The sequence below is a fragment of the Microcaecilia unicolor genome, chromosome 5 (genome assembly GCF_901765095.1).
Source record: "Microcaecilia unicolor chromosome 5, aMicUni1.1, whole genome shotgun sequence".
Classification (NCBI taxonomy): Eukaryota; Metazoa; Chordata; class Amphibia; order Gymnophiona; family Siphonopidae; genus Microcaecilia; species Microcaecilia unicolor.
Window position 1 is genome coordinate 6386720 of NC_044035.1, and position 24747 is coordinate 6411466.

Here is a 24747-nt window from a genome sequence, read left to right on the forward strand (position 1 = left end):
TCTCTCTTTCAACTCTGGTCCCGCCCTCATTTCCTGTTTCCACAAGGGCGGGACCAGAGCTGAGAGGGAGAGAAGGGCCGAGCCTGTACGCCTTGTACCGCTGCAGCTGGCCACTGCAAACCCGACTTGGTAAGTGAAGATGACTTTTAAAATTCGGAGGGAGGAGGCCTGGAACTGGAATGGAGGGATGACGACACCCTCGTGCGTGTGACGTCGCGTTCCGTGGCCTGGCAACTCTGCAGCGTTCCCTTCCAGTGATTGGTCACTGCTGTTTGTGACGAACCCGGAAGATGGATACAGCAGGAGCACGAATGCTTCAAGGCTTCACTTTCATGGAATCAGCTTCAGAACGTTGGAGGTGCTTTTTATTATATAGGATTGTTTATGATGTGCATTTGCTTTGTTTGGGCAGCAGATGTTGACTGGCTGTTCTTTATAAAGTTGTTACAGAACTGTCAAATTTCTTCTTCCCCACCAAAAGCTGTTAGCTTAAGCTGTAAGGTATTTTTTTTATTTTTTAGTTTCAGATAAGGGAGTGGAAAGAGACGGTGTTTGTTATTGCCTGTTCTTTTCCACCTGTTTATATGGTTCACTGTTCAAGTCTGACAATAAACCTTTTTTAGTTTATTGACTCTGACTGGACTAAGAATCCTGGTGATTTGTGTGTTGGGTCTGTGTGTGCTTTCTGGGAACTTGGGGATTACTGGGAGTGTGGCTCCAGTAACCTAGAAATCACTGAGGACAATTTGAGAGCGGGAGCCTCACCCAGAGGCAGTTGGGAGGAGTGTGCTAGTGTAGAGCACATGCCCAGGTGCAGGCAGACCTCAGCTGTGCTAGGGACAGACCTTTGAAGTGGCCACAGGGGGTTAAGCCCCAGCCGAGTGGCTAGGCGTTTCATCACAAACCACCATTATCAGAAAACAACACTTTCAAACATTTTTGAAAGCTCAAATAATGTCTATAAGCCCTAAGTGATAAAGGTAACCCATTCCATACTGATGCAGAGGGATTTTAACGTCAACTTAGTTACTTCCAGAAAGCATGGTAAGTTGGTCCCTACTATTATATCTTAAAGTGGCCCCTGCTGTAATGTTAGGAATTACATCATATAGGCAGGAGCCTCACCAGTCAAATTAAAAACATAACAGTTTAAAATCAATATGTGCCTTAATTGGCAGCCAATGTAACAAAGAATATCATCTTTGCACTGAGCCAGATCTAGTTAAACCATAAATCAATCTAACTGCAATATTCTAGACCCAGACCACAAAAACTTTGTTTTCTCCTTATTCAGTGGACTGAAATCCAATTTTCTATTGTACACTCTTGGATATGTTTCAAAGTGTCTGACCAGGACAGAGGCAAAAGCCAAAAAAACCCCCCAGGATGTCATCTGCATCGATAAAGTGTAAGAAACTGCGATAATCAAGAACTTTGCCAAGGGATTTCATAAGTATATGGAATAACAATGGTGAAAGGGGCAACCCCTGCACAGTGGCGATCCTAGGTCGGCTGCCACCTGGGGCGGGTCGTTGGTGCGCACCCCCCCCCCCCCCCCCACGGGTGCAGCGGCGTCCGTCCCCCTAGGGTGCATCATGACACCCACCCCCCCCCAGGTGCATTCTTGGCTGCTGGAGAGTTCAGAGAGCAGCCACGCGCCTGTTGGCTCCACTGGCTCCCTCTGCCCCGGAACAGGAAGTAACCTGTTCCGGGTAAGAGGGAGCAGGGGAACCAGTGGAGCCGACAGGCAGGTGGGTGCTCTCTGCGCACTCCAGCAGCCTGCACCCGGGGGCGGACTGCCCCCCCCACCACCACCACCACAACTACCCCGCCCTTGCTACGCCACTGCCCCTGCAGCATACCACAAAAAGCCTTCCACCTTGGTGACAAAATGCCATCTTTTTTTTAACCATGTAAGACTGATCTAAAAAAAAAAACAAAAAAACCCCTATGGAAACTTAACTCCTTATAAACTCTGATCACTGTACATCTGCAAGTGACTATGTTCACTGGTAACAAACTATTAGCCAGAAGAAGCCTGCAGACAATAAGGCAGCTTTAGACCAGTTTTATTCTATTGTAAAGCTAGATTTTGTTATTTATAATTGAAATGTAATATCGATTAGGTTTTAATTTCAATTCAGCATTTTGTGTTTTTGTTAGAAGTGAGATGTATTTAATTCCATTCTGCTTTAGCTGTAATTGTTCTAGGTCTGATGCACAGCAGCAGCAATAGGCAAACATTTTGCAGATCCGTACGGCTGCTTGCTGCTTAGAAATATCCGCAGCCAAGCGGAGAACTTGAACTCCCCACGGGAAAACACAAGTATAAGTGAGAGTGGGATGTTTGACCACGGAAATTCAAATCCTGGAGACAAGAATCTTAAAAAGCTTGTTTATTGATGAAAAGACTCGACACAACTGTTGTGTTTCGGCCGTCAGGCCTGCATCAGGAGTCTATAAAAACATACATATGCAAATAAAATAAAAACATAAAACATATATGATAAAAGACCACAGTAAGCAATAACATATGATAACAAAATAAAATGAAAAGATAAAATGTGGGAATAACAATTTTATTCACATGTCCTGTATGCCTAGTCCCTTTTTAATTTATTCATGTTTATATAGATTTTACTGCACAGATGTTTTATGCAACATTAGCATTCCATGGGAATATTGTACATGCGAATATGTAATTATGAAATTTTATTTCAGTTTTCTTTATAAATTTACTTTTCATTATAAGCTTACCGCTCGTAACTATACACATCATAGCATATCCTTCCAATAATATTTCATTCATATGCTTTGTACGTCTAGTCCCTATTTTATTCATTATTTATATGTATTTTATTGCACGCATTGTTCTTGCAATATTTAGCACTTTATGAGAACATTGTATATGCGAACACATTTTTTGATGTTTAGCAAATGATGTTATTCCCATATTTTATCTTTTGGATTTATCATATGTTATTGTTTTACCATATATGGTTTATGTTTTTACTTAATTTTTCTTTATTTGCATATGTATGTTTTTATAGACTCCTGATGCAGGCCTGACGGCCGAAACACAACAGTTGTGTCTTTTCATCAATAAACAAGCTTTTTAAGATTCTTGTCTCCAGGATTTGAATTTCCGTGGTCAAACATCCCACTCTCACTTATACTTGCTGCTTAGAAATAACAGAGAAAGGATAATATAATTATATTACAGCTCCATTTAACTTGACAGACCCCTTATAAACTATCTTCCATCCGCAGGATCCAGGTTCCTGGGGATGGAAGGTAGTTATAAAGGGGACTTGAACGTGGCCTGGGAACTTCATTATGCTTCACTTACACACAGGCACCGAAGTTTTGTAAATTTTTGGGTCTCCCTCATCACTGCTATGCAGTAGACTGGCAGAAAAGCATGTCCACTGAATACTTCTGTGTACACCAGCTGGGTGGAAGTGAGACTTCAAAATACATCGCAACAAATGCGCTTCTGCCCCTGTGAGTAGGGATCTGAAAGTGCTCCTAAAATCTTAGCATCAGGTAACACCGCAGTAGCCTTTCCTCCAGGTTGGGAGGAGGAGGAGGAGTCAGGCATGTCCTATGGGCTATGAAGCAACAGCAGCGCTGCATTAACCGCACCAGGTCCGATCGTGCAGTGGAGCGTGTTATCAGACCCGCAGCATTTGTTCAGAGGCCGCTAGGTGAAAGAGAAAGGTCTCGGTAGCAGGAGGGAACCGTTTCTGCTTCAGGGCTTCAAAGTTAATGACTGGCTTCTGGTCAGCGCTGGAAGTCTCTGCAAAGGCTGCAAGAGTGGTCAGGATCTCCTTCGTCTTCAGGGAAATATCCTTGGAGAGAGAGAAAAAAAACAGTGGTGAATATGGATAGGAATCTGTGGGTGTCTTTAGCGTTTAAGCATGCATTAATTGTAGGCACGTCTTAGTAAACAGAGCGCTTAGGGCCAGATGCACTAAGGTCCTCGGAAGAGCCCTTCCCTTACCGATTCCATAGCGGTAGGGAACGGCCATACATCAAGGGAATGGAATGCAAATGAGCTACTCGTTGTAGCTCACTTGCATTCTCTATTCCCTCGGAAGCCAGTCGGCCGGTCGAGCATGCGCAGAGAAGCCAAGCGTTATGCTGGCTGTTCTGCGCATGCCAAATACGTCCAAAAAGGACGTCCCTGATGACGTCTGCCTTTTCCGCTTTGCCTGTGGCCGTCCTTGCGCTGCCTGGGAAAAGAAGACGCCGCACCGCTCACCCCCGCCATGGCCTGCTGCAGGAAGGCTCCGATGCGGCTCGGGTTCCTCCCTTCCGTGATCCTAGCAGGAGAGCGCAGTTGAGGACGTCCATCGTCCACGTCTTAGACACCCGTCCATCTTCCGCCCCTAGGTCTCTCTCAGCCGATCACAGCGCGTTTAGCTCAGCTAAACGCGCTGTGATTGGCTGAGAGACCTCCAGGTCTCTCTCAGCTGAGCTAAACGGGATCACGCAGTGAAGGATGTCCAAAAAGGACGTCTTTTTTTGGAGTGGGGGTCCTACAAGTGAAGGACGTCCAAAAAGAACGTCTTTTTAAAAAATTTTTTCTTTTACAGGTGAAGGACGTCCAAGGGGTTTTTTTTTTTTTTTTGGAGTGAAGGACGTCCCTGACGACATTTTTCTTCCGATTCTTTCCTTTGCCCCAACGAGAGGTGTAGGTTTTCCACGGTAAGGGGATCAGAAAACGGTAGTGCTTCTCATTATAATAGCCTTTGGATCATTTGCATTCCGTTTTCGTTAGCTGCTACCGTGACAGGAAAATGCCCTTTTGTGCATGTCCCTGTTTACTACTTGCACGTTAAACTGGCTAGAACCAGTTTAAAACCCACGTTGCTGGCTTGTTAACTTTAGTACATCTAGCCTTTAGTTCCTTACGAAATGCCAAATCAGATATCGAACGAACAATTACTGGAAGAGAGCTCCACAATGAAGCAGCCTGGTAGGGAATCAAAGCGGAAAGCTGTCTGAGATATTTGACCAGCTTGGAAACTGTAAAGAAACTTGCCCTCTTAACAGCCGTCTACCCTATAAAGGGAAAAAAAGCCAACCAAATAGGAAGGTAGATTCCCCTGTAGAGACCGAAATAAAGTGTGACAGATTCATCCCTTTTTAAAGGAAAAATAACCCTAATCGCCAAATTTTGTACTGTTTGCAACCTTTTCATTATTGATTTTGTGCAACCTAGATACACAATGCGATGAAGCTACAACGTAGTAAATTTAATACGAATCGGAGAAAATATTTCTTCACTCAACATGTAATTAAACTCTGGAATTAGTTGCCAGAGAATGTGGTAAAGGCAGTTAGCTTAGCATGGTTTAAAAAAAGGTCTTGACGGCTTCCTTAAGGAAAAGTCCACAGACCATTATTAAATTGACTTGGGGAAAATCCACTGCTTATTTCTGGGATAAGCAGCATAAAATGTATTGAGCTTTTGGGGGGATTTTGCCAGGTGTTTGTGACCTGGATTGGCCACTGTTGGAAACAGGATGCTGGGCTTGATGGACCTTTGGTCTGTCTCAGTGTGGCAATACTTATGGATGGTCACTGTGCGAGTAACTACCAACACCTCAGTCTGCTTACAGAGAGGGTGCAACACACACCTTCACCAGTGATTGTGGACCCACTTAACAGGCTGGGAGGGGTCAAACTTACTGCTTGTTACAATATGATTCTACAGGATAATATGACTTCAGGCCAATAACTGTGTGCACTAGCCAAAGGGGGGAAATAAGACATTCAGATCTCTCAAATGCAGTGCTTTTTCTCTAACAAAAAAGATGCCGGTACTCAAATGTCAGGCCACCCTTCAGGGGTGGGGTGATCACTGAGGGACCCACCCCACAATAGACAGGCCCCCTGCAACCAGTCACAGAATCTATGACAAGGCAGAATTGGTGTGTAGAGCCTGAGCTCTTTCATTAAAACTTGGGGTCCATGGGTCAATTTTAGCAGACAATGGAAAAGGTGCCGGTACTCAGTACCCCCAAGTACCCCCTCAAAAAAAGCCCTGCTAAAGAGTGACAAGATTCCATGCAGAATCTCAAAGAGTAGCAACATTCCATGTAGAACCCCAAAGAATATCAAGGTTCTAGAATCCTAAAGAGTGAAAAGATTCTATGCAGAATCTCAAAGAGTAGCAACATTCCATGTAGAACCCCAAAGAATAGCAAGGTTCTGGAATCCTAAAGAGCAGTGTGTTTTTTCTAGCAAAAAAGGTGCCAGTACTCGAATGCCAGGTGACCCTTCAGGGGTGGGGTGATCACTGAGGGACCTACCCCACAATAGCCAGGCTCCCTGCAACCAGTCACAGAATCTATGACAAGGCAGAATTGGTGTGTAGAACCTGAGCTCTTTCATTAAAACTTGGGGTCCATGGGTCAATTTTAGCAGACAATGGAAAAGGTGCCGGTACTCAGTACCCCCAAGTACCCCCTCAAAAAAAGCCCTGCTAAAGAGTGACAAGATTCCATGCAGAATCTCAAAGAGTAGCAACATTCCATGTAGAACCCCAAAGAATAGCAAGGTTCTGGAATCCTAAAGAGCAGTGTGTTTTTTCTAGCAAAAAAGGTGCCAGTACTCAAATGTCAGGCCACCCTTCAGGGGTGGGGTGATCACTGAGGGACCCACCCCACAATAGCCAGGCCCCCTGCAACCAGTCACAGAATCTATGACAAGGCAGAATTGGTGTGTAGAGCCTGAGCTCTTTCATTAAAACTTGGGGACCAATTTTAGCAGACAATAGAAAAGGTGCCGGTACTCAGTACCCCCAAATACCCCCTCAAAAAAAGCCCTGCTCAAATGTATAAATAATGCAGAAGAAGAAAACCTGTATGTGAAGGGTGATAAGGCAAATACAGAGGCAGAAAAGGTAGGCAAAGCCCATCAACACTGCAAAGTCATCGCTACCTCCAGCAGACCTCTTAAGGGGAGAAGAAATGGCAGATAAAGACCACACAGGCAGTGTCGAGGCAGACTCGGGAGCAAGGTCATTTAATTTTTCATTCACTACTGACTTTCTACAGTGTTACCGAATCCATGTGCCATGGCCTCCCAACCCTATTCAAATCCAGTCGAAAAATTCACCTCTTTGAAGTAGCTCTTAAATTTTAAGCCACAAACATATTTCCCGTAGGCTCATCTGTGATATGCTTGTTTTTATTAAAGCGTAAGGTCTGTTGAGCAGGGACCATCGCTTATGTGGATTTGTACAGTGCTGAGTACACCCAATAGTGCTTTTACAAATCAGTAATATAATAATTGTAAAAGAGCGGACAGGCCTAGTGGACCTGGTCTGCCATTGGAATTCTGGTTTCCACAAACACAAGTAAGCCGAGAACCAAGGAAGCCCAGTTCAAATCCCATGGTGGCTCCTTGTGATCTTGGGCAAGTCACTTAACCCTCCACTGTCTCAAGTACAAACTCAGGCTGAGCCCTCTAGGGATAAAGAAACGCATTCAGGCACACTAGGTAACGCAGCTGTTCTCTGCTCTGTACTTTATTGAAAGAGCAGAAATGTAAGTACTGATACTAAATTCATAATGATTTACTTTCATACATGTCTCTCTAACAGAATCCCAATATACTTCATCTTGTAAAACTCTGGCAATACACAGCCATCTGTCTCTAGGATGGAGGGCTTGCTATCACTTTCCTGTCACCCAGCCTGTGTCCAAAAAGCAAGGAAAGAAATTGAGCGGTTATATTACTCAGACTTGGAGATATAGAGGCATATTTTCAAAGCACTTTGGAAGGCTAAGTGCTTTGAAAATGAGCCCCAAAGTGACCTGCTCAGGGCCACATAAAGTCAGGCAAGGAAGCCAGGATTAAACTCGAGTTTCAGGGAGGCAATGAGGGAGCTGGGATTAGAACCGAGACGCAAGGAGACAGAGGGAGAGAGCAGAAGTGCAATTCGCTGGGAAAGGATTAGAACAGAGGCATTGGGTTTGGCGGGGTGGGGGTGGGGGGGGGGGGTGGCATAATCACTTAGTTCAGTGCTGAGGATTACTGGTTAGAATTCCTGTAGTAAAACAGAGGCCTGAACTGATTTCAGATCACATCTCTCACTGGATGTAAGACTGGAGTGGTTGTTAATGCACTGGTCCTCTGTCCTTGCATGTGTGGGCAGCATTCTGAACTCGCTGCACTACGACAGGTGACGCTGGAAGAATGCTTTGCAACTATTGGTTCTGCTACCGCTGAAAGGACCGATCTTTCTGTAAGTCCTACTCCTCCATTCCTGCAGTATCAGTCACTTCAATGACAAAGTCCTAAGCATGGAGAGCAGAAGGGATGCATAGCACCCCCTCACCAGAATCTATGAACAGGTAACCACAAGTCTCCCCCGTCCCTGACGGAGGGGTTATGTGTTCCCCTACAGGTGACCCACCGAAACCCAGCACCTGGTCTTTCTGTGTGCGAGAACAGTTTTCTAAAAGACTAATTGCTTTTAAGAAAGGGAGTGCTGTCTCAGTAATCTACATATATCTACATCAGCATGCACTTGTGAAAGGACGTGTTGAAAGAGGAATATTAATTACCTTGATGACCTGGCTGTCGGACTTCTCTGGGTCTTCTGCAGACTGCACAATCAGTTGTCCGATGTCTTTGTGTAGCTTCCCCATGATCATGGACTCTAGAGGGGGAGACAAAGTCAGGCAACATTACACTAACGACAGTCTCGGCGTCTCACACCAGCCAGTAAAGAACACGCTAGAGAGGTCACCCACCTTTGGCTGCCTGAGAGATGGTGATCTCGCTGTCCGGCAGGTTCACGTACACATCGTACAGATCCAGTCTGTTACTCACTTCAGATTCGGTGAATCCAGCAATGTACCCTGGGACAGAAAAATATCACAAGGGGGGTCATGAGATTTCCAGAAAGGAATAAGTGCTTTGCATTCCTACAACACTACCCAAAAGGCGGGCCCCTTGGTCAGAACACTGCAGAGACAGATAGCTACCTTGGAGGTGAGAAGTTTGGGAAATGATTTCTGTTAAATTCAGTTTACTGCAGGCCACTTTGACCTACTCCGCCTTTACCTAGGATTATAACTGCAGTTTTGATGTAGCCAGAAGTTAGTAGGTAATAATCTGATCATTTTCTCTTAGTCCTTCCCACTATTCCAGAACCTGTGGGATAGTTGTGTCCATCAAACAGCAGGTGGAGATAGAGAACTGAAAACTGAGCAGAGACATCTCTCTTGGCCTCCAGTCCAGCTCCTCAGTATTTATGTACACAAGGATAAACTCAGAACAAACATAACAAACTTAAACAATTCGCTAACCAGATGAGCAAACGTGTGGACCTCTCTCATCTCTGGACAAGTTGTAGAGAACAAGAGATATGCAGGAAACACCATGCAAGGTGACAGTCATTATTTGACCCATTATTTTGCACGGAATAAACATCTCAGAAACCTCGGGCAAGCCTCCGGAATAGTGGGAAGGACTAATGGAAAGAAAATGATCAGGTAAGACCTAATTTCTCCTTCCATTATGTAGCTTCCCACTATTCCAAAACCTGTGCCAGAGCCCTGAGGACCAAAGCCCCAAAACTGTCTTCCGAGTGTGCCACAACGCCCACCCTGTAGTGTTTGGCAAAAGTATGCAGCATCGACCACGTTGCTGCCTTGCAAATATCCACTGGAGATAGTAAGGTAGTCTCCGCCCAGGATGTCACTGTACACGTCATAGAATGAACCCGCAAAGCCTGAGAAACCTGCTTCTCTGCAAGTAAGTTGCGCTGTGAAGAAACACCGTGTTTTAAGCCTGTAAAACGTATTAGATATTTTACTATTTTAATTATGTCCTGAAGTGTATTACTCCTATTTGCCCAGCGGGTGTTGTTTCTTTGCTGTAAAGCTATTACAGGGAACTGAATATTCTTTTTCTTTCACAAGCAGGAAGCAAGCAGCAGTATACTTTTAAAGCTTGTTGACTGGGCTCTGATTGGCCCAGGAGCTCATTTCCTTTAGAGTGTACTGATTTTGCCTCCAGTCTTAGCCCGGGAGAAAAGAGAGACAGATCTCTTTGCTGAGGCTCTGTGAACAGTTACATATCCTGATCTTCCCAGGTACTTTCTAGGAAGTAAGCAAATGTTTAGTTAGTGTTATAATTGATCCATATTTCAGTTACCTGTTATTGTTTGCTGATTGCACTATTTTGTTCCATTGTTTGATTTTTAAAAGACAATAAACAATAAGTTTATTGCCTCTGGACTGATAAAGAATTCTGGTGGTTTGTGTGTCGGGTCTGTGAATGCTTCTGGGAGCTGTGGTACCGCTGGGAGTGTGGCCCCAGTAACCTAGAAATCACTGGGGATAATTTGAGAGTGGGAGACTCACCCAGAGACAGTTGTGACCCAGTTGGGTGCTAGTGTACAGCATGTGCAGGCGGACCTGAGCTGTGCTGGGGATAGACCCTCTAAGTGGCCATGGGGTAACCCCAGGTGGGTGGATAGGTGTTTCATGCCAGACGCGATAGTCTCCTTTAGCCATCTAGCAACTGTGGGCTTGGAAGCCAAATCTCTCTTTAACAAAAAGCACAGTCTGTCTGATTTGCAAAATTCATTCATGACTTCCAGATATCTAATGTGGACTTTACACACATCGAGAAGCTTCAAGGAAGAATACTGAGCCTCCTCATCTCTGTGAAAGAATGGAAGCTCCACCGATTTGTGATACTACTTTCGAAAGAAAGGAAAGAACCATTCACAGGAAGACTCCACCTCTGAAAAGCGGAGAAAGGGATCCTGACAAGAGAGTCTGAAGTTCCAAAACTCTACATGATGGTGCAGCAGTACCAAGAATGTCATCTTTAGCATAAAATCTTTCAACAGGGCCTTCCAGAATGGCTAAAAAAAGGAGGCTTCTGAAGAGCCCGAATGACTAACTAAGGTTCCACTCTAGACATGGCATATGAAAGGGAGGCCGCAAGCAGCCCACTCACCACAAGAATCGAAAGATATCTGGGTGAAGCTGCAAGAGACGTCTTTCTGTAGTCAGTCACTGAAACAGGCCAAAGCCGTAACCTAAACTTTTAGAGAACCCAACGCCAATTCTTTCCAATGAACTGCCTGAAGAAATGCTAGGATGTGAGCGATCTGAGCAGACAAAGGAGAAAGTCTGTGCTCAGAACACCAGCCCTCAAACATCCACCACACCCTCACATATGCCGTGGATGTAAAGTGCTTCTGAGCCTGAAGCAAGTTAGCAATGATCAAATCAGAACAACCTTTTCATTTCAACTGACTCCTGTCAATGGCCAAGCCATATGACCAAATAGGCATAGATCCTACATGACCACTGGACCTTGTTTCAGTGTACCTGCAGAAGACAGAGGATCCCTGTCTAGCAGTTGAATGAGGTCCATGTACCATGGCCTTAACAGCCAATCTGGGTCTATGAGAATTATTTGACCATGGTGCAATGCGATCCTTTTCAACATACGGCCTACCATGGGCCAAAGATGGAAGACATACAATAGATGTGTCTCCGGTCAGGGCTGCAGTAGGGCATTGATCCCCACTGAGCCCAGTTCTTTCCGACTGCTGAAGAACTTGGGCACTTTGGAATTCCTTTTCATCATCATCAAGTCCAGAAGCAGAGAACCCCATTAGTCCACTATCAGCTGAAAAACCTGGTTGGATAGTTCCCATTCTCCCAAGTCCAATGAGTGACTGCTGACGAAGTCTGCTTCCACATTCCAAGACCCAGCGATGTGAACTGCCAACAAACAGAGAATATTTTTCTACACTCAACTCGTGAGGAAGGCCACCTCCACTGCCATTGGATGGCTGTGGGTCCCACCTTGCTTGTTGATATAAGCCACCACTGTCGCAGAAAACTCAGACCAGGGCCCCCACCAAAAGGGAGTGAAGTCACATAAGGCATTCCACACTGCCGAGAGCTCCAAGCGATTTATCGACCACCAAGACTCCTGTTCCGTCCAGGTGCCCTGTGCCAGATAAAACTTGTAATGAGCTGCCCAACCTGACTTGCTGGCACCCGTTGTCACCACATGCCCTTGTGTTATTGGAAAAGGAGATCAGACGCTCCCATTCCTGGGCAACAACCACCACTGCATACTCCCTCTGGCAACCAGTGTCCAAGAAAGGTGAAGGTCGTATTTCTGTAATACTGGAGAACAGTGGCTGAGAAGAGACTCCTGTAATGGTCACTTATGAGCCTTTGCCCATGGCTCCACTTCCATCGCTGCCGTCATTGACTTCAGAACCTGTACGTAGTCCCAGATTCTGGGCCTGCCTTGACTGAGGAGAAGACAAATCTGTTGAACCAGTCACAACCTCCTGTGTTCCATGAGGAAGATCTTCTCCTTTGCTGTGTTGATTAAAACACAGCACCTATGATGGAGTTAGTCTGCTCTTCTTGAAATTGACTGCAGAAGATGGACAACTTTGTATGTTGCCACCACACTGTCCAAATAGGATAACACACAAATGAGCCAGTCATCAAGACATGGGTGAACTCTGAATCCCGAAGGCCACCAACACCACACCTTGGCAAACATTCTTGTTGCTGTGGCGAGACCGAAGGGCAAAACTTTGAACTGGAAGTGACGGTCCAGCCCTGCAAAATGTAGAAACCTCTAATGCAGCAGCCATATGGGTATATGCAAGTACACCTCCTTGAGATCAAGGGTAGTGAGAAATTCTCCTGCTTGAACCAAGGCTACGATTGCTGTTTCCATGCAAAAGCGGAACACTCAGAGGAAGTCGTTTAGACCTTTGAGGTCTAAGACTGAACGAAAGGTGCCTTTCTTCTTTAGGACAACGAAGTAGATGGATTATTTGTCTGGTCCTTGTTTGGCCTATGGAACTGGAAAAATGTCCCGGAGTGCCAGCAAGGAACCTACGGTAGCTTGAACCTCACCATCTTGGTTACCTTTCAACAAGGAAGAGGAGTGACCGGGTGGGAGAACTCTAACTTGTAACCTTATGTAAGAATATCCAGAACCCACTGGTCTGAAGTGATTTTGGCTCACTCCTCCTGAAACTCCTGAACACATCCTCCCACCGGAGAACAAAAAGAGTGGACCAGCCATGCATAACTGCAAAGTTCGGGAGGCATTAGGCACTCTAGCTGAGAGGAGGACTTCCTGTCCGTATGAAAGGAAGATTGACATGCCTGAAAGTGGGACTTCTGATTATATTGCTGATGACCAAACTAGTGATGTCTGTTGTCTCAAAACTGAGATCAAGAGCCCCCTGAAGAAGGACAACCAGAGGCTTTCAGCTTATCCTGTGGCTTAGTTTCCTCCAGTTCTTTCACCAAGTTACTGAGATCTTCTCCAAATAGTCACTCACCCTGAAAGGGCAGTTTAACTGAACTTGACTTTGATACTGCATCCACTGCCCAATGCTGCAACCTGAGCTGCCAATGTTCCAGAACATACTGTGGTCCGTAAGCCATAACGTTATAAATAGCATCCACCAAGTAGGCCAAAACTGCTTCCAGCTGGGCGTTATGGCGCCCATCTTGTGTTGCAGACTGTTGATGCCACTTCAAGAATGCTCTTGCCAAGAACGAACTGCACACTGTCGCTTGAAGGCCCAAAGAAGCCGCTTCAAAGGCTTGTTTCAGCGGGCCTTCTAGCTTCCAATCACGTACGTCTTTTAGGGCAATGCCTCCTTCCACCTGCAAGATGGTCTTCTTGCCGTAACAAAGGAGTCCCTTCTGGGAAGTTGCAATTTATCTTTCTCCTCTAGAACCAATGGGTAGAGATGAGTCATGGCTCTTCCCACTCTCAGCCCCACGTCCAGTGTAATCAGGTCCTGAATATCTGGATGCATGAGGAAAGCCTTAGAAGGCCCCTCATGATCGACAAAGATGGAACTCCTGACGCCGAAGCAGAAGGCTCCTGAATGGAAGAGTACTGAGCTCCTCTTTATAAAACAACCTCAGTACTTTGGGATCATCCTCAGCTCTCCCTCCTCTAACGGCTCTTTCAACGATGGCTCCTCTGAACAGACTGAGGCAAGATGCAGAGATAGCCTCATCTGCCCCCACTCCTGGAGGTCTAAACGAGATCTCTTAGGAGCAAGAAGGGCAGTGAAGCGAGAAACTGAAGTGTCTTGCAGGAACTCTTGATTATCCTTGCTTCATGTATACCTTGGAGGAAAGGAGAAACAGGGGTACCATAATACAGACGTTCAAATATTTGAAAGGTATTAATCTGCAAATGAACCTTTTTTGGAGATGGGAAGATGGTAGAACTAGAGGACATGAATTGAGGTTGAAGGGGGGCAGACTCAGGACTAATGTCAGGAAGTATTTTTTCACAGAGAGGGTGGTGGACATGTGGAATGCCCTCCCGCGGGAGGTGGTGGAGATTAAAACGGTAATGGAATTCAAACATGCGTGGGATAAACACAAAGGAATCCAGTTTAGACGGAATGGTTCCATTGAATCTTAGCGGAGATTGGGTGGCGACGCCGGTAATTGGGGAAACAAAACGGGAGCTGGGCAGACTTCTACAGTCTACGCCCTGATCGTGACTGAATAGATATGGATGAGCTGGAGTGTAAATTTAAGGGGCTTCGATGTTAGCTTCAGAACTTTTAGTGCAAGAACAGTGCTGGGCAGACTTGTACGGTCTGTGCCCTGAGAATGGCAAGGACAAATTAAACTCAGGTATACATATAAAGTCAGGTATACATATAAAGTATCAAATACCATGTAAAATGAGTTTATCTTGTTGGGCAGACTGGATGGACCGTACAGGTCTTTATCTGCCGTCATTTACTATGTTACTCTTTGGGGATCTACATGGAATGTTGCTACTAATTGGGATTCCGGAATCTTGTAACTCTTTAGGATTCCAGAATCTTCAGAACTTTTAGTACAAGAACAGTGCTGGGCAGACTTCTACGGTCTGTGCCCTGAGAATGGCAAGGACAAATCAAACTTAGGTATAAAGTATCACATACCATGTAAAATGAGTTTATCTTGTTGGGCAGACTGGATGGACCGTTCAGGTCTTTATCTGTCGTCATTTACTATGTTACTATGTCAAGTAAATAGGCCTGGTGTAAAAGCAATATAAGCTCTGGAGAAAACAAAGATCTGGATGCAGCTGAATGCTCTGTTGTGCCCTGAGGCTGTACAGTGGTAGCTGTGCTCTGCCTGTGATCAGACAGAAACTATTCCTCAGTGCCCGACAAAATGCGCTCTCCTGATCCACACAGGCCCTGTTGGAGATTCCGACGTCAACAGCACATTTGAATGCCACCGACCATTTCCTCCATGTCCTGCGGGATTCTTGGCATATACTGCAATGTATTGACGCCGGCTGGCGGGTCCCACAGTGCGAACACCACTTAACTGCCTCTAGGGGAGTCGCCGTTCACCTCGATTGTCACAAGAGCAGCACAACGCAGTCCCAAGCCGTGAGTCAGGATCATTCTCCTGCACCAAGTAGAACTTGCAAGCTTCCAAGCAGGCCCGTGCCACACTTTAGCCAGACTTACCACTGCCAGCTGCCCGCCCCCCGCCAAGCTCACAGTCTCCAAACGTCTTACCCCAGATGAGAAAGAATCAGGACCGATACTCTATCCCACGCTCTCCAGTAAACCTTTTTCTTTGAGTGCCGCAGGAAACAGGCGAAGGGAGGAAAGAAGTAAATTCACAGGGCATGAGAGACAGGAATCTGAAGACCTTCAGATATGACTCTGCAGACTCAAGCCACCCACAAAGCTCAGCTGGGGACCAGTTAACCATCTGGACCAGGAGCAAAGCACTCTATCTCCATCTGCTGTTTCATAGACACAACTATCCCACAGGTTAGGTTAGAGGGAAGCTATGTAATGGAAGCACCGATTTGCCCAAATAATCTTGCCTAGCAGTTTACATTACTTGAGCTAAAGATATCTCCCAGCTGTCAGCGAGGGCTGCCAAGGGGGGCTAGATTCCCCTGGGCCCAGCACAGGCAACAGAAAAGCTGTTTTCTTCAGGCTTCTGGTGGCAGGCAAAGGCAGAAGGCTGGATTGGTCTTTTGCTCCTGTGTACTGTGTTATCATGTTAACTCCGCTATGCTGGCCACGTCCTCGTCTCCTATGTGATGTGCTTTCTATTTCTGCACAGGTGTGGAGGTGATGTGGCAGGAAGAAGGACCTGTGGCCGGTAGAGCAGACTTAACGTTATAACCCGGCACACAGGAGCAGGAGACAGACTGAGCAAGCAGTAAGCTACTGCCAGGTAGGGGGGCCTGCGGGGGAGGGGGCACCATCAAGATTGTTTTCCCAGGGACCAGCTTGATCTCCCTGCAGCCCTACCATCAGCCATCACTCTTGCATTCAAGACAATTTTGTTGTCTTCCCTCTTTTTGGTCCTGTACCTTGAATCCCTACCACACTATCTTTAATCCAACATCACAAATCTATTCTTACCAATCTTGTCTCACACGCAGGGCCGGTCTTAGCAAGTGTGGGGCCCTGTGCAGACCAATTTGATGGGGCCCCAGCCCAGCTCCGCCCCCACCCTAGCTCCAGAGCCAGCCATCCCCTCCAAGCTCCAGGGCCCCCCCTCCAGCCCCCCTCCGAGCTCCAGGGCTCCTCCCTTCTTCCCAGCTCCAAGTCCTCCCTCCCTCCCAGCTCCAAGGCCTGCCTCCCTCCCTCCCTCCCTGCCAGCTCCAAGGCCTCACTCCCAGCTCCAAGGCTCCCCACCTTCCGAGGCCTCCCTCCCCTCCCTCTAAATTTTAAAAGTTACCTCGTCGGGTTACAGGCAGCGGCAGGAGTAAAAAGTGTGCGAGCTGCTCGGCGCTTCAGGAGCCTTCCTTTCCCTCTCTCAGCTCTGGTCCCGCCCTCGTGGAAACAGGAAATGAGGGCAGGACCAGAGCTGAGAGAGGGAAAGGAAAGCTCCTGAAGCGCCGAGCAGCTCGCATGCTTTTCACTCCTGCCGCTGCTTGTAACCCGACGAGGTAACTTTTAAAATTCAGAGGGAGGGGGACTGGAACTCGGGCGGTCGGGGGTGGGGCGGAGGTGTGCCGTGCGGGGCCCCCCTTGAGCGCGAGGCCCTATGCGGTCGCCTCGCCCTAAGACCGGCCCTGCTCAAATTCAGTCCCCCTGTTGGTTTTCACCACCTCTGCTGGTAAGTTATTCCAATGTACACATGTACCAAAAGCTAGTTTAGAATGCTATAGTATATACCACACCACAAGCCAATCCCTAAAACCAGAGGTTAACATGGGTTCCCCTCAGGTCAGAACTGCATTCAAGTAAAATTCAATCAGAACAAAGTGACATCAGACCCTGGAGCAGACTCCCAGCGATAGTCTTTACATAAAAACTCACACAATCACGGGTCCCCTATGGCTAATGACTGACTCACCGAAATGCAGCTCTGACCAGAGGGAAGCCTCTTTAACCCCTGTGAGGGAATCCGTGGGACCGGAAAAGAGACGGCTGAGGGAAAGTATGATAAAATCCTGAGTGGTGTAGAATGAGTAGAAGTGAATCCATTTTTTACTCTTTCAAAAAGTACAAAGACAAGGGGACACTCAAATGACATAAGTACATAAGTATTGCCATACTGGGACAGACCAAAGGTCCATCAAGCCCAGCATCCTGTTTCCAATAGTGGCCAATCCAGGTCACAAATACCTGGCAAGATCCCAAAACAGTACAATACATATTATACTGTTAATTCTAGAAATAAGCAGTGGATTTTCCCCAAGTCCATTTTAATAATGGTCTATGGACTTTTCCTTTAGGAAGCCGTCCAAACCTTTTTTAAAGCCCGCTAAGCTAACCACCTTTACCACATTCTCTGGCAACGAATTCCAGAGTTTAATTACACGTTGAGTGAAGAAACGTTTTTTCCGATTCGTTTTAAATTTACTAAATTTGTAGCTTTATTCCATGCCCCCTAGTCCTAGTATTTCTGGAAAGAGTAAACAAGCGATTCACATCTACCCGTTCAACTCCACTCATTATTTTATAGACCTCTATCATATCTCCCCTCAGCCGCCTTTTCTCCAAGCTGAAGAGCCCTAGCCGCTTTAGCTTTTCCTCATAGGGAAGTCGTCCCATCCCCTTTATCATTTTCATCGCCCTTCTCTGTACCTTTTCTAATTCCACTATATCTTTTTTTGAGATGCGGTGACCTGGAAAAACTTTTAATACAAACAGGAGGAAATATTTTTTTACTCAATGAACAGTTAAGCTCTGGAACTCGTTGCCAGAGGATGTTGTAACAATGGTTAGCAAATCTGGGTTTAAAAAGGTTTGGACATGTTGCCGGAGGAAAAGTCCATAGTCTGCTACTCAGATAGACATGAGGAATCCACTGCTTGCCTTAAGATTGGTAGCATGGTATCCTGCTACTATTTGTGTTTCTGCCAGGTACTTGCGACATGGATTGGCCACTGTTGGAAACAAGATACTGGGCTAGATGGACCAGCCGTCTGACCCTGTATGGCTATTCTTACGTTGTTTCTTGGGGCTGCTTTGTGGTATGATATATGGCAGGGTTATTCCAGGCATCTTCCACCCTCTCAGTAAATAGTTATTCTCTTATGTTTTATCTCCCTCCTAATTTCTCTTTCTTGTACTTTTCTTGACAAGTACATTTTGAGAAATCTAAACCTCGTGTTAAACAGTTTGTGTTGTGAATCTTGTATATATAACCTGGGATACGACTGCATAATTCGAAACCCCTACTTTTAACGTGAGACTAAGAAACCAGCAGTGCAGACAAAGTAACAGCTGCCCCACCTGTACAGCTCTTCAGCTCTTCCGTTTCCTCCTCAGCGAGATGCACATACGGATGTAGAATCGACCAATCCTGCCGGTGCCAAACCAAGGCAGGGAGAATCCTTCAGAAAGGAGGTGCAGAAAATCCAGAATCAGGAGAATGCTACGTGAGTGACAGCATGTATCGAGGCAGATGGGGGGTTGGGGGGGGCTTTATTTCCTTTACACTCTAACATGGCTTCTGTCATGTAACTAAGCCAAGGACAGTTCTTCCTGAAGAAACTGACATTTTTCCAGCGGCGTAGCGAGGGCGGGGTGGTCAGCCCCGGGTGCACACTGCAGGGGGGGGGGGTGTGCAAGGAGCAGCTGTGAGGCTGTCAGCTCTGCCGGTTCCCTGCTTCCTCTGATTTTACTTCCTGTTCTGGGTCAGAGGGAAAAGGAAACCGGTGGAGTTGACAGTCATGCAGGGGGTGGGGGTGCGCAGTGGTGATCCACTTAGGTGGTAGCTAGCCAAGGAACACCACTGCATTTTTCATCTCTATCACTCTTAAATTCTAGTACCAACTCCAGTCGAATTGGTCTGGCTTTGTTGTAGGACAAAGTATTAAAAAGCTGGGTTACACCCTCCTAGCCTGGCTCCAGAAGAGCCTGTGCCCCCTGAATCCCGGTGCAGTACAGCCCCACTGAAGGTCCGATACTCAGCACAGAGCCAAGAACACGGAGCATCACCTTCTCCCTTCTCAAGATTAGAGAATGACATGGGGACAGAGTTTGTTCCCGTCCCCACCCCATCCCTGCAGGCCCTGTCTCCATCCCCGTTCCCGCAAGTCCTGTCTTCGTCCCCAGAGGTTCTGTCCCCATCCCATCGCTGTGGACTCTGTCCTCATCTGCAGAAGCCTTGAACAGTTATGATTTTATACTTAAATCTTTTTATTAAGAGTATAAAAAGGAACAATATGCTGTGCAACTGTGGTGTATAAATTACAAATAGAAAACTATAATAACAACGAACAGCTATAATAACCCTCCTCCTCACCACCACCACCTTCCAACCCCAACAATAGCTGATTTCTGCTACCCCAAGGAATCCTAATCCACCCTGTTAAAATGTCCAGGGTACAAAATACAACCCGTTCTATATGCCCTAGAGGGGAGAAATATGCCTCTGAAGCACCGTTATGATTTTTTAATCTGTGGATACATAAGAAATCATCAACAACCTCAGGATTCAGTCTAGGTCTCCTGTCTTCCACATTCCTTCTTAGATGTGCTGGTAGCAGGATGTAGAGGATCCTACTTGCAAATTTTGCAAGGGTTGGCCAGCATGTTTGCTTGTTTTTCCAAAAAAAATACAAGTATTGCCATCTATATCAAACATAAATAACAGTCCAGTTCATTAAGAGGCTTCAAAGTAGAAAAATTACACTAGGACAAAAGTTTGTCCCCAGAAGCTCTGTCCCCATCCCCATGCCATTCTCTATTCCAGATGTGCTGCCAGACCCCCTCCCCTCCCCCAGTATCTCAAGGTACCATACGATACATCTTTCTTGTCCTGAGGCTGTAACAGCTGTAAGCCACTCCATCTATCCCTTGTGACTACAGTGGTACTTAAGCAATAAATAGCTAGATGCTTTCAATTTTCATTTCAGTTCTGAATGTTGAAAAGTTTTGAAAGCAGCCATTGTTATAAATCAGGGGTGCTTCTGTGCTGTTTTTCATCAGCACACCTCAGCCCAGGAATTAAAGGATGAATGCTACAGGAACAGTCAAAGAGTGAACTCAGGGTCTGCCGTACCTGCTAAACTCCTGGACGGTTTCTACCCTGGGGTGGTACACGACAATCCTTTTCTTCAGCATCAGTGCTGTGTACAAGATAACCGTTTCCATTCCAAACTGCCTTACCACATCTGAAAGACAATGAGAAATAAGTCTGCAAATGCTGGAAGGTGAGAATACTGGAAACAGTGTTAGACAGCGCTGTCTCCATCTAGGCCACACACGGATGGACATATCGATAGGCAGAGAAGACAAATGCCTACAGGTAACCCCCACCCCCTCCTCATCATAAGTGGACCTCCTGCGCAGCCCATCACTGTCTGAATGAAGAACCGCTGAGGGGCAGCTGATGGTCGAATCCAACACTGCTGAAATAGATACTGGAGACTTTAAAATCGTCCTTGTTTTTCTGAGAAATAAAGGTTTTTTGTTTTTTAATTTAACTCGGACTTTTTTGAGTAGTAGCTCAACCTTGCATATATGACTTTTTTGTACTTGTGGTTAATATGTTAATTTTATGTTTTGAATGATTTAACTGTTTTGTGTTATTTTGGAAATCGCCTAGAATCGTCTACAAATTTTTTTAAAATAAATAAAAGGTGAGTTAGATGCTTTGATTGTACTACAAAGGTGCTTTATCAAATTCTTTTCCCTTTAAAATCAATCCCCCTCCAGTTTACAAAGCCGCGCGGCAGTGCTGACACAGGGAAAGGGAATTGGGACTTGATATACCGCCTTTCTGAGGTTTTTGCAACTACATTCAAAGCGGTTTACATATATTCAGGTACTTATTTTGTACTAGGGGCAATGGAGGGTTAAGTGACTTGCCCAGAGTCACAAGGAGCTGCAGTGGGAATTGAACTCAGTTCCCCAGGATCAAAATCCACTGCACTAACCACTAGGCTACTCCTCCACACAGCCCATTTAAAGTGGCATCAGCACACTGCCAGCCCTAGCGCAGCTTAGTAAACAGAGGGGTAAGTCTGTACCTGAGGCGTTAGAAGGTTAAGTGACTTGACCATGGTGGGATTTTAACCTGGTTTCCTGCTTCTCAGCCCAGCTCTAACCATTAAGCTACTGAAGAAATACAGGGACATAGCAACTGTCAGTTAAAACAGACTTTTTGGCTCATCACATCTGCCTTGTTGCACCTATCTTTATCACTGCACAGCCCCCCCCCCCCCCTTTGTGTCTCAGTTCTCATATAGTGCTGGCTCCTTGCGCCTCTGCTGTTGCTCATTTCTCAGTAAAGAATTATATTAGCAGCCTCATCTGCTCTTAGCCCTGAGCTGCTTTTCCTCTGCAATAACCTTCTCCCTTATGAAAAACAAATCAAACCAGTGAGGTAAGGCCAAGGAGCATAAAAAAGATGCTTTATTGAGAAAACGTAAAAACGACCCGACACGGCCGTGTTTCGGCCCGAAGGCCTGCCTCAGGGGTCTTGATTAATCTACGTAAAAAAACGGATATAAACAGATATATCTATTGAATTAATAGTGAACAATATGTGGAATGAACGCATAATGTGACACATAGATAATTAGAGCCGTTATAACTATATAAAAATTGTATGAGAGTGATGTGAAGATAGTTGGGTTGTACAGTGGAACATGCTGATTAAGAAACATATATAAATACATGATGTAACACTGAGGTTTGAAACTACTGGCATGCAAGTACATAAAAATGTATGAAATGAAACAATATAAAACATATTGAATGCAGTTAAATTGGTGAAATTAAAAAAAACATATACCATTACATGATATAGCATTTTGAGTTTTCAATACAAGCAATTTGAATTTATAAAATAGAATCGAGTGAGCCAAAGTTATGTACAATTCTGGGGCTTATAATTAAGTAATTTGAAATAATAATGAAATTAAAAAAATGTTTTTTAATAACATGATAGTACAATTAAAACACATAAAATAAAAAAGTGCTGTGTGATAACCAAAAATGATAAACGGACTGCGAATGTTTGAGAAACAGATAAATAATTGTAAATATCAATTCTACTGATACCTCTGATGTTGTCAAGTAAGGCTTGATAACAGGATAAATTGTTGTGAGGATCTAGTAGTAAAGTTCTTCAGTAATCTGAATAAACACAGATATCTTTACTATATAAACAAATTACTAGGCTAAGAGACAGTGAGGGGCATAATCGAACGGAAACGCCTATGTCCATGGGCGTTTATCTCCGAGAACGGGTCCGTGAAGGGGCGGACCCAAGCGTATTTTCGAAACAATTAGACGTCCATGTTTTATTCGCCAAGTTGTGAGCTGGGCGTTTTTGCTTTTCAGCGATAATGGACAATGAAATCGCCCAGCTCAAAAACGAATAAATCCAAGGCATTTGTTCATGGGAAGGGCCAGGAGTCGTAGTGCACTGGTCCCCCTAACATGCCAGGACACCAACCAGGCACCCTAGGGGGCACTTTTACAAAAACAGAACAAAAGGTAAAAGAGCTCCCAGGTGCATAGCACCCTTCTCTTGTGTGAGGAGCCCCCCAAATCCCCCTCAAAACCCACTGCCCACAAGTCTACACCATTACTATAGCCCTAAGGAGTGAAGGGGGGCACCTACATGTGGGTACAGTGGGTTCGGGGGGGGGGTTGGACGACTAAGCATTAAGCAGCACAATTGTAACAGGTAGGGGGGGATGGGCCTGGGTCCACCTGCCTGAAGTCCACTGCACCCCCTAACAACTGCTCCAGGGACCTGCATACTGCTGCCAGGGAGGTGGGTATGACATTTGAGGGTCAAAATAAAAAGTTGTGAAACATCATTTTTTGTGGTGGGAGGGGGTTTATGACCACTGGGGGAGTCAGGGGAGGTCATCCCCGATTCCCTCCAGTGGTCATCTGGTCATTTAGGGCACTTTTTGGGGCCTTATTCGTGAAAAAACAGGGTCCAGGAAAAGTGCCCTAAATTCTAGCTAAAAACGCATACTTTTGTCCCATTATCTGTGAAATGCGCCCATCTCTGTTCGGCAGATAACCACGCCCCAGTTCCGCCTTCGCCACACCTCTGACACGCCCCCATCAACTTTGTCCGCATCCGCGACGGAGTGCAGTTGAAAACGTCCAAAATCGGCTTTCGATTATACCGCTTTAATCGTTTTTGTGAGATAAACGCCCATCTCCCGATTTAGGTCGGAACTTGGGCGTTTTTCTCGTTCGATTATAAGCTGGAGTGAGTCCTTCATATGAGGATATGGTGTATGTAAGTGATGATTCAAGCATAGGTGGAAAGTAAAATTATGTGGCTTGTTAAAACTTTAGTATATGAAATCTGAAGGCACAACCAAAATTAAAAACAAAAATTAAAAAACAAAAAACCTGAATAAAACATTAAAAAGGTAGAACAATTTTGAATGCATAATGATATCATAAAGAAGGCTAAAAATACGTTTACTTTTATAATATTGACGGTGCTAAGGTATCGTATTATGAATAATTGAAGGAACACGTCATTTATTAAAAAAGGCGCCAAAAAACGTTGTTAATCAAAACATCAGAACAGTCAATACTAAAGTAAATAACGTTTGAAACCACTGAGTAATAAAAAGGTTGTGAGATCACTTGAAAATAAAAAGGAACAATAAAACCCGTGTGGCACAAATTAGCTCCTCTTGTTTGCAAAGAACCCTTATGAAATTGGTTGGTGGGTTTTGGGGCACTTTAGGGGTCTGGGCAGCTATTAAGGAAACAAATAGCTGGTACCTAGAATTGTGGTCAAACACTCTTTGGCAACAGGAGAGGTCCTGCGGGATTGGAGAACAGCCTTTGCGGTCCATCTTCACAAAAGCGGTGACAGAGAAGAAGCTGGAAACTACAGGCCGGTAAGCCTCACTTCGGTTATTGGAAAAGTAATGGAAGCATTGACAAAGGAAAGGATAGCAAATTTCCTGGAATCCAATAGATTACAAGATCCGAGACAACATGGTTTTACCAAAGGTAAATCATGCCAAACAAATTTAACTGAATTCTTTGACTGGACGACCAGAGAACTGGATCAAGGATGTGCACTAGATGTAATCTACTTAGATTTCAGCAAAGCCTTTGACAAGGTTCCCCGTAGGAAGCTCTTCAACAAACCTGACAGGCTGAAGTTGGGACTCAAAGTTGTGAACTGAATTAGGAACTGGTTGACAGACAGACGCCAGAGGGTAATAGTCAATGGAATTCACTTGGAGGAAGGAAAGTTGAGT

General features: G+C 45.4%; 1 protein-coding gene across 1 annotated transcript in view; it reads right to left on the bottom strand.

Moving 5' to 3' along the window:
• Positions 1-2053: 2053 nt before the first annotated feature.
• DENND10 (DENN domain containing 10) overlaps positions 2054-24747 on the bottom strand; it is a 34765-nt gene continuing 12071 nt past the window's right edge. The window contains exons 5-10 of the mRNA XM_030202625.1: positions 20550-20661; positions 18776-18876; positions 8772-8879; positions 8583-8677; positions 3177-3851; positions 2054-2264 (exon numbers count right to left, since the gene is read on the bottom strand). Of these exons, the coding sequence (XP_030058485.1) occupies positions 3675-3851; positions 8583-8677; positions 8772-8879; positions 18776-18876; positions 20550-20661 (593 nt within the window). The 3' untranslated portion in view covers positions 2054-2264; positions 3177-3674. The remainder of the gene's footprint in view (positions 2265-3176; positions 3852-8582; positions 8678-8771; positions 8880-18775; positions 18877-20549; positions 20662-24747) is intronic.